Here is a 12,229-nt window from a genome sequence, read left to right as displayed (position 1 = left end):
GTGGTGGTGGTGAAGGTGGAGGTGGTGGTGATGATGGTGGTGACAATGGTGGTGCCAATGGTGGTGGTGTGGTGACAGTCATTGTGATGGTGGTGGTAGTGAAGGTGGTGGTCATGATGGAGCTGTTGGTGTTGGTTGTGGTGGTGGTGAAGGCGGTGGTCATGATGGTGGTGTTGGTGTTGCTGGTGGTGAAGGCAGTGGTCACAGTGGTAGTGGTGAAGGTGGGCAGGTAGTGGCAACGATGGGGGTGATGGTGGTGACGGTGGAGGTGATGGTGGCAATGATGGAGGTGATTGATGGTAATGATGGTCATGTTCACGGTGACAGCAGTGATGATGGAAACTGATTCTCCAGGACCCAGAGTGTCCAACAAGCAATGTCGTTGCCCAAGCACCTCTGCCCCAAACAGCCACTGGCCCCTTCCCTGCCTGGTGGGCTGTCCTCTGGAGGCAGGAAGAAGGAGAGCTTGACCAGACCTGACAGGACAGCGGTATATCTTGAGCTCAGAGAGAACATTTAATCTTAGTTAAAAATAAATAAGTCCAATTATCGGAGAGGGAAAAAATAGCCTAGTATTTACTGCAAGTGAATCGAAGGTAATTACTCTGGGAAAAGTCCCCTTTAAGGATGTTGGGCACCATACCCTTCCTGTCGGCGTCACGACTGGCAGGTGGGCCACTTTGCAAGCCTGGTGGGAGGGAGCAGGGAAGAATGGCCCTGCCTCCCCCCAGGGAGTAGGTCCCCCTTCTGTCCTTCAGGGCAGTGGCTGCAGGGATAACAATGCCCTCTCTTCCCTGGCCAGTCCCCAACTGTTGGCCAGGCCCTGACCCATCATCCCTGGATTCCTGGACACCGTCCCAATCCAGACTCTGGCAGAGGGATGACTCTGGACATCCCCAGGCCCTTGACTTGTCCACTCTGTTGCTTATCCACTGTATGACCCCAGACAAGCCCTTCACCTCTCTGAGCCTGTGTCTCACCTGGAAAATGGGTGATGAGGCAGCTGCCCCCCAAAGGGGTGGTCCATGTTGATGGTCTGTGTCCCTTTAGCAGGAAGCAGGGAGAAGCTGGCCTGTGACAACAACCTGTCTGCTGTGTAGACAGCAGGGCCTCGCCTTCCCTCCCCAGAAGCCAACTCAGCCCAAGGGGTTCACCATAAGCACCTCCCCCAGGCTCCCAGCCTGGCCCTAAGACAGAACCCTGAGCCTCAAAGCCTCTTAGGCAGGGTGGTACCGCGCAGGCCTCTTGAGGCAGCGGCTGCTCCTGCTCACCCTGGCCGGCCCTGGGCAGCCTGCAGTCAGGTACAAAAGGACTTTCAGGAGTAGCAGAGCTGGATCTGGGGCCAACTGCCTAGCTGGGCCCAGGACCCCCGCCCCGAGTCTGCTGATGGCCTGGCAGACCTCCCACCCCAGCCTGGGGGCCTCCTGCCAGCCCCTCCTGCCGGCCTCCTGTCCCCTTCCTGGTCCCCTGGTGAGTGAGGTCACCTCCCCCAGAACCAGCGCCAGGGTCTGCTGGGATTAGGGGCCTGGTGGTGACCCCAGCCCTGATCCCCAGGCCACAGGAGCCCGGCCCTGTGCCTGAGTGCGCACACGGCCGCAGGTGATGAGCGGGAGGAACCACCGCTGTAATTAGCAGGAAACGTGCCTCCTTTGCCGGGAGGAAAATCCCATCTTGGAAATACTCATCTGATGCAAGTTCAATTTCACCCACGGGGCCATAAACCCTTTTTCCAATCACCTGGTGCCATTGGCCGCCAGCGCCGTAATCCTGGGGATGTTATTTAGAGCCAAGACATCACAAAAAAAAAAAAACCAGGTCTGAGCCCCACAAGGAGCCCCCTCCATTCCCCGCAGAGGCTTCGGGAGACAGACGGTGCCCAGCTGGGCAGGGACGTGGGCGTCCTGGGCAGCCACCGAGTCACTTCATCGCCCTCCGTGACCAGGCCAGCAGGGCCGGAGACGGGCCCTTCCTGGGGGGCAAGGTTGAGGCCTGGCAGCTCAGCCCACTCTGCCCTGTGGCTCTGCCCCAGCAGACACTGCCCCCGCGTCCCAACACCGCCGCCTGGCCCCATCCTCCCCGGGATTCGTATCATCTCACAGCCTTTCTTTAAAAATCGTTCCTTGATTACCGAGGGTAATGCTGAAAATATGTAATTGAATCTCCAAGAAATTACCATTTTTATAACTTGTGCCCAGTTCCTGAGATAAATTAAACGTCTCCCTCGTATGGCGAGTGGCTCGCAGCGCGTCCGTGAGGGAGACACTGCCCTTCGCGGTCGATGCGGGCCTTATTCAGAAGAGCACTCCCGGGCGGCTCCACCGCGCAGCTCCCAGTGGGCAGCAGTTGGCTCCAGAGGGCTGGCCGGCTGCATACTCCAGTGGGCGGGCTGGTGGGTGGGCGGCTCCTTTGCTGGGTAGTGGGTTGATGGTGTGGGTCACTGGTGGGGCCTGAGGCCAGAGGAGGGGACAAGGTGGAGGAGGGGCAGCTGTGAGCAGTCCTGGCGGGAGGGAGGGAGGGGGACCCACCCGCCCCTCCAGTGGACCCAAGTTGACCCCAGGGAGCCAGCTGCCCGCCAGGCTGGGCCGGGCACCTGGGGTCCCATGGCACCTCCAGTCAGCCCCTGAGAGGCTCGGAGGGGCCAGCAGGGAGTCGGTTGGTGGTATGTTGGTCGGCTGGCGAACGGGCAGTTGACGCGCCCCCTGCCAGCTGGGCAAGCGGGCGGCCTTTCACCTTCTCGGCCAGGAAGCCGGAGCTCCCAGGCTGTGGACTGAGTTTGCTGCAAGTGTCTGCAGGCTGCACTCAGCAGACCCCACTTCAGAGGACATAACAGCGAGATGTCACAAGGGAAAGCCGAGAGAGGGGTGCACCAGTCTCTGCTTCCCGGGACAGAAGGAGGGAAGCCCGAGGAGCTACTTCCACTGCAGACGTCCGGGCGGACTCCGGCCAAGGGCAGTGAGCTCAGGTCACCAGGAGCCTGGAACCGGGCACTGAAGGCTGACCTTCTCCTGGAAGGTCAGGAGGCCTTGGGCTGAGCCCTCTGCTGATGGAGAGGGGACTGGAACGGGGCGGGCCAGGGAGGATGATGGACAGCCCAGGAAGGGACTGGGTACCCTGCACCCCGTGACTATGCACCGCCTCCTCTCCATCCCCATCTGGCCCCCCAGGGGGCCCTGCAGCCCAGGGCTCATCAGGAGGCCCTGGTGGCATCATCGGTCTGGAAAGCCTGTGGTCAGGCGGCAGTGTGTGACTTCAGTCCACTTGGCAGCCGTGTGCTCTGGAACAGGGTGAGGGAGCTCTGACAGCCGTCATCACACTCTTCCCGCCACACGGAGCTACAGTCACGGGGACAGCTCCTGGGGACGAGGCCCGGCCCGGGCCCCAAATGCCCAGGGTTGAGAGGGCCTGTGCCCCGTGCTCTCTCTGGCCTGCAGCCCCGTACCCTAACTCAGAGCTTCCAGCCCACCCCCAGGCCCTGCCCACTTGCCTCTGACTTCTCAGGTCCTGCCTGGTCCTGACAAGGCCCATCCCCAGATCCCGGACAGCCAACCTCATCACCCCTGCTCTCAGCCCCACACCCGGGAGCCTGTCTCACCAGGACAGGGCGCGGACTGCTGGCCTGGCTCCAGGAAGCAGGGCTCGTGAGGCCCCCGGGCTGCCCAGGGGCCTGAAGGCCTCAGTAAGGGCTGGCTCACCTGATGCTGAGAGGTGGCACCTTGGGTCTTCAGACCCAGGGCTGGGGAGCCTGAACTGAGACTCCCAAGGCCCTGACCCCAGCACACAAGTCAACATCTGGTGTGCCCACCTGGATGCTGTTGCGAGAAAGAACAGTGGTGGTCATTCTCAATTTGGGGGCCGAGGCAACGCTTAAAAGTGGGGTTCTCACATCCCTTACCCCTGCCCGGTCTCCTTCCTAGTCCCCATCCACAGCCTCCTGGGCCCCCCTGTGGCTTGTGTCTTGGAGACCCTGCAGTGACCCCCGTCCTGACTCCACTCTGGCCCCCTGAGGGCGGCAGTCCTCTCACTGCTGTGCCTCTGCTGCCTCTCAGCTCTCAGCACCTGAGCCACTTCCTAGCCAAGGCCTCACTGCCCGACTGACCACCATGGTCGCAGGCCCTTGCCAGAGGCAGCTGTGCCCCCAGGACCCCTCACACCACCCTGCGAATGACAGAATGACCCAGGGCTGCCAGGCAGGGCTCTGTGCTGGGGAAGGAGCCCCAGCCCCTTGAGAGGGAGCAGGCGAGGGCCCCTGAGGAGTGCGGGGTGAGTCCCAGGATGATTTATTTCAATGTTCAGTGTGAACAGTGGGGTGGAACCCCCAAAGGACATTTCCACCCCACAACGGCCAGCTGCTGCCCCAGGCCCTCACAAAACCACAGATCCAAGTGGGAGGGGGTTTCTCCCCTGCACTGTCCCTCCCTCTCTAGAAGCTTCAGCCTGGGCAGATCGCCCCCCACCCCCCCACCCCCCCACCACCGCTCCTCCCCGCCCAGGGGCGGCCCCCTGCCCTGGGCTTGGGGTCCCCTGAAGCCTGCAGCTGGTCTGCAGGGCTGTGGCGCCATCTGGTGGTGGATCCTGGGACCTACACCTTGGCTGGCCAGGAGAACAAGAGGTGTCCTTCAGGGGTGGGAGCACCTGCCTCAAGGAATACTAGCGCCGACTGTGGCCGCTCGAGGTCTCCGCCCCTCACTGACCTTCGGTCTCTCACTCAATCCCTTCGGGCCCATGGCCCAGGCACAGGGACAGGCCAGGAGCTCATGGCCCATCACCGTCCACGCCCAGCAAGAGCTGGCTAGGGACAGAGGCAGAGAGCTGGGTGAGCAGGCATCCTGGATTCTGGCCCCAGTAAGGACCTGGTGAGGTGACCCTGGTACTGACCATCAGGCACTCTGGCCACGCTGGCTTTCTGGGCACCACTGTCCAGCTGGCAGGGGTAGATGGGCATGGGGGACAGAGAAAGTGCTGAGCCTAGCTGGGTGAGATCCTCTGGGGGGGGGGTGTCTCTGGGCCCAGGCAGGGGTGGGCACATCCGGTTCTCCTTCCCTGGAGTGCAGGGGCCCACGCAGCCCCCAGCATGGCCCCTCCCCAGCCTGGAGCCCTCAACGCCTCGGCTGATGGTAATTTATTGGGGCTGCATGTCCCTGAGAGGATTTTCCTTGACATTCTTATTATCTTTTCTGATTCTTAAATAAAAAATGTGAGCAGTGGGTTCTGGAGAGTCACCCAGGAGGGGAAGACAAATGACCTGCCACAGCCCATGCCCAGGGAGCTGCTCGGCTGTGCTGGGGACAGGGCAGACAAAGGGTCTACTGCCCCAGCCTGGGCCTGTGCAGGGGGACCGCCCAGGGTGGCTCTCAAGGGCCCGCCCACCCAGCGCCCTCCTCTGCCTTTCACCTGCACCCTATTCCTAGGGCCTGCCTCAGCCTGTCCCCCATCCAGAAGGGCTGCCCCCACAGGCTGGGGAGGGGAGGGCGGCTCCCTGTGCTCAGCCACATGTGTCTGCTCACCCAGAGCGTGCCCATCCTCTGGCCCTGGGGTGGGGCAGTCACCCCTCAGGCCAGCCCATCCTTCTCATGGTCACACCCAGTCCTGGCTCTGACTCTAGAGGCCCCTGAGAGGTGCAGGACCATCCGCAGAGCCCCAGGGGCCCCACCAGTGGCCACCTTCTGTCTGTTACACACTCAGAGCAAAGGAGAACTCATCCCACCCCTGGGAAGGAGGTGAGGGATCAAGAGAGACCTGCAGCCCCTGGCGAGGCGATCCCCCCAGCCAGGCTGCATCAGGAAGGCTGCAGGGCCTGAGGGACACACAAGGTGGCTCTGAGGGCTGGAGGGGGAGGGCCTGGGCCAGGAGCCTGGGTTAGGGGGCACAGAAATGGGGCTCCTCCCAAGGAGCTGCAGCTCACCCAGGGACCCCGAATTCCATCTGCTGCAGACCCGCTTCCCAGCTTTTGAAATCAGCTCAGGACATTGAATGTTGAGGCCACAGTGAGTCCCGGCAGGAGCGCCCCAGCCGTCGCTCAGGGCAGGAAGGGTGTGGGCATCCACAGCCACCTCTCCCTCCCCAGCCCCACCCCTGCTCCCAGGCTCCAGGCTCCCTGAGGCCATTGGGCGTCATAGCAACTTGGGCAGGAAGCGGCTGCCATGGCAACTGGCGACCAGGGAGACGCAGGCTGCCTGGCAGCAGGGGCCGTGGCCTGGAGCTCCCCACAAAGTGCACTCGAGCCCCACTTCCCGCCCATGGCCAGGAATTCCGGCTGGTGCCTGCACCCAGGGCAGACTCACATCCACCCCGACACGGGCGCCCTGGAGCCCAGGCTCCATGCAGACCCCACCACCCCAATCCAGGACACTGATTTTCAGGGTACTTTGCATACATTAGCATATCTGTCCCTATACATGGAAATGCCACCAGGACTATGGATCCCAAGCATCCGCTCTCGCTCTGAGAGCCCCCCTCCACTGGGGCGTTCTGGAGCTGAGGGCCACATTGCAAGGACCACAGGGAGGGGGTGAGGAAGGTTTCAGGGACTTGGGGTCTTCAGGGCTGGGCTCTGAGCCACCAGCAAGCCTTCCAGACGGGGGCACAGCCTAGGTAAAGGTGGGGGTGCAGCAAGCTGCATGGGGCTCCCCAGTCGAAAAGGAGGCGCCCTGGGGCCATGGGCAGGGGAGGATGTGCAAGTGGGGTGGGGTTCCTGTGTCATCAGGGTGCCCTGGGCACCTCCTCGAACCCGCCCAGGGATTGCTGCTGCCTTCAGGCCTTGAAGCCCAGCCTGGACTGCCACAGTGAGACACAAGGACCCCAGGCAGCTGTGGCTGCTGTTCTTACAGGAGGAAGGACCTCTCTCTCCCCATGTAACGTTCCCAGGCACCCACCGGCACCTGGCAGGCTTGGGCACCAAGCACAGGATGCTGTCCCCACTCCACCTCCCGGCCCCCTCCCCACACCAGCTGCCAGCTGCCCAGAGTCGTTGCCCCATCCCCCTTCCTCGTGGCCCTCATGGCCAGCCATCTCACCTGGGAAGTCCTCCAAGAAGCCTTCCTTGGCCCCCACCTTGAGTGGCCCCCAGATGGGTACTCTGAACTGAGCCTATCCCGAGACCCACGAGACTCCAGATAGGAGCCTCAGGGCCGAGGCTGAGGGGGTCTTGGGGGAGGAATCCCATGGGGCCCTGCCTCGCTCCAGTGGCTGAGCAGACTCCCCAGCTGGCTGGGCAGTTCGGGGGACAGATGATGCCTGAGGGGGGCTCAGGCCTATCCTTCCCAGCTCACGCCCAGCCACAGCCTGTCCTTACTGGCTACATAGACACCCCCAGCCCCAGAAACACGGAGGGGCCTCTGGGGCTAGGGCCACAGGCATCCGGCCTGGCGCAGCCTGCGGACTGTGCACGCCACCTCCTTGGTTGGTGAGCTCCCCACCAGCGGCCCCCGCAGTATATCCATCCCACAAAGGCAACAGGAGTGAGACCACCTGCGGACAAGGGATTTCAACAAACTGCTTAAGACGGGAAGTAGGGGTGGACTAAACAGCGCAGCCCAGGTGCGGACGAAGCAAGGACAGAAACACGGGGCTGGCTAAGGAGTGGCTTGGGGTGACCGTCCAACACTTGTGAGGGACAGCGGGTGACACGGGGACTGCCCAGGCCGACTCCCCCAGCCATCCCATCCAGACCGCAGCCCTGCAGTCTGCCTGAGGCGGGAGGCCGCCCTTCCAGGGGCCTGGCCCTCAGGAGCTCCGGGTCCTCGCGGGGAGAGACCCTGGCTCTCTCCTGCCTCCCTTCCACACAGGAGCAGAAAAGCCGAACACTGAGGATAGTGTCTGATGGGAAATCCTAAGACCGAAGACAAAAAAGAACCACAAAGAGAACAGAGAAAACACAGGAAGAAAAAGCTCCTCCCCCAAAACCCACTTCATCCCTACAACAAAACAGGACGCTCTGAGGAAAGAGGAGGGGTCACTTAAAGGACAAGCGAGCTGGGTTAGAAATCCAGAACGTGGTTGCTGGAATTCGGACCAGCAGCTGTGGTGCGAGGCCCCCTCGAGCTCCTGTGGGAGAATGCCCACTGGGCTGATTCTCTCCCAGCCCGACATCCAACAAGTGTGAGGACAGAGCAAGATGCCTTCAGGCCTGTGAGGGGCCTCATCATGTATCCCATGTGACAGGCCACTCCAGAACTTAGTGGCTAAAGCAAGCACAATTCAGCCCGGAGCTTGGTGGCCTGGCCAGCCCCAGGGGGTGGTTCTCCTCGGGTCTCACTCTGCTTGTCAACCCACCTTCAGGCAGCTGGGACCAGCTGGGATGACAGAAGCCTCCCTCCCCGTGACCTCAAGTCCTACAGGAAGGCCACACCTCCCCCACAGAAGACACTCTCCAGAAGAGCAAGAGAGTGATCTCGGCCCTACACACGAGCGTTGTTCAAGCTCTGCAGCCCGCAACTTAGTGACAGCCCATCAGACTAGTGAATCCCAGGCTAGCCCAGAGTGCAGGGTGAAGGGAGGGGCTCCATCTCTTTCTGTGAAGGGGCAAAGTCACATTGCAGAGGGGCAAGGACGCCAGGAGAAGAGGGATTTGTGGCTGTTTCTACTACATAGGGACTCGAGTTTCATCTCATCTACCTTTCTGAGGATGTTACTTGAGGATGTGCTTCCACCACACAAGGGAGGAAACTGAGAGAGAGGAGGACATGGAAACAGGGGCTCCAGGAACAGTGTGGGGGGCGGTAGGACAGAGAGCAGAACAGAATGTTGGAAAGAAGGGAGCAGAAACAAACCAGGGGCCTGAGTCTGGCTCCACCACAGGAGTGTGCTCTGCGGTCACTAAAGGGGCCTCTGAAGCAGCAGAGGGCAAGCTCGAATCTGCTTCCATTGCTCAACAGGAGGGCGGCCTTGGGCCAGCGACTAAATGTCTTCATGCCTCAGTGTCCCCACCTGTGAAGAGGATGTAGTAATTGTCCTTAGAGGACCATTAAAGTAAATGTTCAATAAATAATATATTTTTTAAAAAACTTGGAGCTATTTTAGGCAGAAAAGCCAGATTGTGGGATGATCACCTCTGTGAAGGGAGAGCAGTCATGGTGCTCAGCTGCGTGGGATGTGCAGCTGTCCCCCGAAGCAGGCGCTGGGGCAAGGACCTCGAGGTGGAGGGAGGTGGTGCTGGACACCTGGCTGCTGTCCAAGTTTGTCTCTGCCATGTGACTGTACCACCTGTGTTACAAGCAGGTGAGGGGTCGGGGGCATGCAGACAGGGTGACCAGGTAGGCACTTGAGTAACAGGGGCGCTACCTTCCCTGGGTGGGTCCCACTAGCCCTGGCTCTGGCCACCGCCCTGGCCCATTGTGACCTCCCTGGCCGTGCCTAGACCTTTGTGACAGGCGCCCCTGAGGCAGACCTGTGAGCCGTGACACCCAGAAAGCCCTCAGTGAGAGAGTGGCAGGTTGGACCAGGCCAGAGCCTGGACCTGGGGTCAGGAAGGGGTCCCAGGGAGGTATGGAGGGGCCGAAAACCCTGGCCCCCTGTGGCCACTCCCACCCCCAGTGCCCCCAGTCCCCAGCTTCGAGCAGCCACGGAGGATGCTTGGACCCACCCTGCCAGGGATTTGTAAGGTGGCCCTGTCTGGTGCCTCTCAGCTCCACTCACTCAATGGAGTCAGCCAGGCCTTTCCCAGCCCCAGGGGCAGGGGGCGGGGTGCCCCGGGTAGGCAACGAGGCCCCGGGTGGCTTTCGTGGAAGTGAAGAGGGAGAGATGCAGCGGCAGAGACCGAGAGACCCAGCGGGGGCAAGACAAGGACAGATGGAGGCAGGGCTGGGGTGGGGCTGGTCCCTGCACTCAGGACAAGAACAGGGGGCCCCCAGGCGGGGAGGGGGCCCCAGCTCAGGGCCCAGACCCTGCCCTTGCCCGCCCCTGCCTGTGGGGGCAGGGACCCCAGCCTCACCCAGGGCAGCCCCCTCCCAGCTCCAGAGTGTGCCCCTGGGGCCTGCAGAGCAGTCCTTCCTCCAGCTGGAGCAGGAGAACCAGAATCTGGTGAGTGAGGGGCCTGTGGCGGCTGCAGGGCTGGCCCGGGCTCAGAGCCCATCTGTGTAATGGGCTCGCGGCAGTTCCCAGCCCCCACCGCGTAGGTCTCCTGCCTGAGAAGCAAGCGGCTGTGATGGGCCTTCTGTTTCTCTGCCCCACCCCCAGAAAAGGCAGAACCAGGACCTGCGGGAGCAGCTGGGAGCCCTGCTGGGGCCAGGGCAGCAGTTCCTGCCCCTGTGCCCGGAGCACTCGAGCTGCACTGCCCTGGCCTGGGTGAGTACGTGCAGAGGCCGGCAGGACAGAGGGAGGGGGGCTGGCAACCACGCTGTCACTGCACGTACCACGCTCCAGCCGGCTCCGAGCAGTCCCGGACTCAGATGTGGCCGTGGCCTGAGGGCTGGACCCTTTGGCTCCTCCACAGCCCCCGGAGCAGGCAGGCCCCCGGCCCCCAGAGGACAGGCCACCCTTGCAGCTGCTGCGGCGGGAGCTGTGCCGGGGCGAAGAGGCCTTTGTGCAGCAGTCCCAGGTGGGCCAGGGAGCTGGGCGGTGGGGCCGGGTGGGTGGTGGGGGGGTCCACCATGCAGCAGTCCCAGGTGGCAGAGGAGGAGGGAGCTGACCACCACGGGCCCTGCCCATGCCCACACTGTGCCCCTCCCTCCCCCAGAACGAGCTGCAGCAGATCCGACTGTCCTTTGAGAGGAAGAAGATGGCCATTACTGAGGTGCCCACTGGGCTGGGGTGGGAGGGGGCGCTGGGGAGCCCAGCGGGTGGGGCACATGGTGGATCTAACTCAAGGCGTGACCTGGCCTCCCCCTCCCACCAGGTGTGGGATGGCGTGGCCGAGGTACACATGGCCCTGAATAACCAGGCCACCGGGCTCCTGGTAGGTCCCTGAGGCGACACCCAGAGGATGAGGGGCAGGGCCTGGTGCGGTGGCGAGTGGCAGGGGCACAGCAGCCCCATCGAGGTGGAGGACACGTTTTTCCTCCTCTGCCGCCCAGAACCTCAAGAAGGACATCCGGGGCGTGCTAGACCAGATGGAGGACATTCAGCTGGAGATTCTAGGGTGACATGCAGAGTTGGGGGCCTGAGGGGCCTGGCTAAGCTGGGATGGGGGCAGGGGTCCTGGTCAGGATGGGCTGGACCAATCCCTGACCCCTCTCCAGTTCCACTGCACCAGACCAGGGGGTGGTTGTAGGCCGGGGCGGGCGGCACGTGTTCCTGACTGTGTGACCCCCCCCCCAGGGAGCGTGCCCAGTGCCGCACCCAGGCCAGGAAGGAGCAGCACATGGCATGCATAGTGGTGAGCCCCACCCCACACCCTCTCCCAGGCTCCCGCCCTGGAGGCAGACAGGTGGGCTTCGGTGGAGGAGGCCCCAGGGCGGGAGCCCCACTGGGAGCCAGGTGACCAGAGACATCTGGGTGGGTGCAGGCGCCTGTCCTGGGCAGGGGAGCAGGGGCCCACTGCACTGGGCCCCCTGCCCGGGTCAGACTCTGACTGGCCCCTCCCCGGCAGAAGGCACAGCCACCACTGGGATGTTCCGAGGGCCTCAGAGGCCAGTTCTGGTAGGTGGCTGCGTGAGTGCGGGCAGAGCCCATCCCCACCGTCCCCGCGGCACCCCTGCCCCTGACGGCCGCCGCCCACAGGCTGCTGGCCCTGAGGCTGCTGCTGGGTGCCCTGCTGGCCTGCACGGCCGCCTACGTGTACGTGGTGGACCCCGTGCCCTTCGAGGGGCTGGTGCCGCCCCTGCTGAGCCGTGCTGCCGTCTGGAAGCTCCGGGCCCTGCTGGGCCCGTTCCTGCGCCTCGAGGTGGACGACTTCCTGCCCTTCTAGGCCAGAGGCCCAGCGGCCCCAGGGAGGAGGAGGCCAGGCAGCCGGCAGCCCCAGGTGCCCAGCAGCTGTGCCGGCCCCTGCTCCCGCACTGCCGGGTACAGTCCCTGCCAGGAGCCTCGGAGAAGGGTGGCGGTGGGGTCTGTCCTGAGGGCTGGGCCTGCAGACATATAGTGGTGACACGCGTGGTGTGTGAGCTTGTTTCCATGGAAATGGGGGGCAGGAGGCTTTGCCACCTTCTGAGGCACATCTCACAGGGGGGTCCCTCAGGGTGGTGCCCCCACCTCAGCCCCCACGCCCCATTCTCCCACTGGACAGCCGCCCCTCCACAGGAAGCCCCCAGCCTGTCCCTGGCACCCGGGAGGGCTCTGAGCCAAGGTTGTCACAGGA

General features: G+C 63.1%; 1 protein-coding gene across 1 annotated transcript; it reads left to right on the top strand.

The window, feature by feature from the left end:
• The first annotated feature begins 9,483 nt into the window (after positions 1–9,483).
• CCDC188 (coiled-coil domain containing 188) lies at positions 9,484–11,842 on the top strand. Its single transcript, XM_046639324.1, has 9 exons — positions 9,484–10,017; positions 10,174–10,281; positions 10,430–10,534; positions 10,673–10,729; positions 10,832–10,891; positions 11,010–11,074; positions 11,254–11,311; positions 11,525–11,574; positions 11,656–11,842. The coding sequence occupies exons 1-9, from the start codon at positions 9,484–9,486 to the stop codon at positions 11,840–11,842; spliced, it is 1,224 nt and encodes a 407-aa protein (XP_046495280.1).
• Positions 11,843–12,229: the final 387 nt, after the last annotated feature.

Source organism: Equus quagga, chromosome 15, assembly GCF_021613505.1.
Source record: "Equus quagga isolate Etosha38 chromosome 15, UCLA_HA_Equagga_1.0, whole genome shotgun sequence".
In the NCBI taxonomy this organism is placed as follows: Eukaryota; Metazoa; Chordata; class Mammalia; order Perissodactyla; family Equidae; genus Equus; species Equus quagga.
Note: the sequence above shows the minus strand (reverse complement) of the source record. Positions and strands in the feature narration are given on the sequence as shown.

Excerpts from the sequence above, each read along its gene's own strand:
- CCDC188 (XM_046639324.1), top strand. The coding sequence starts at position 9,484 with ATGGAGGGGCCGAAAACCCTGGCCCCCTGTGGCCACTCCCACCCCCAG. Across the intron at positions 10,282-10,429 it reads GCTGCACTGCCCTGGCCTGG|CCCCCGGAGCAGGCAGGCCC; the intron begins GTGAGTACGTGC and ends GCTCCTCCACAG. Across the intron at positions 10,535-10,672 it reads CCTTTGTGCAGCAGTCCCAG|AACGAGCTGCAGCAGATCCG; the intron begins GTGGGCCAGGGA and ends TCCCTCCCCCAG.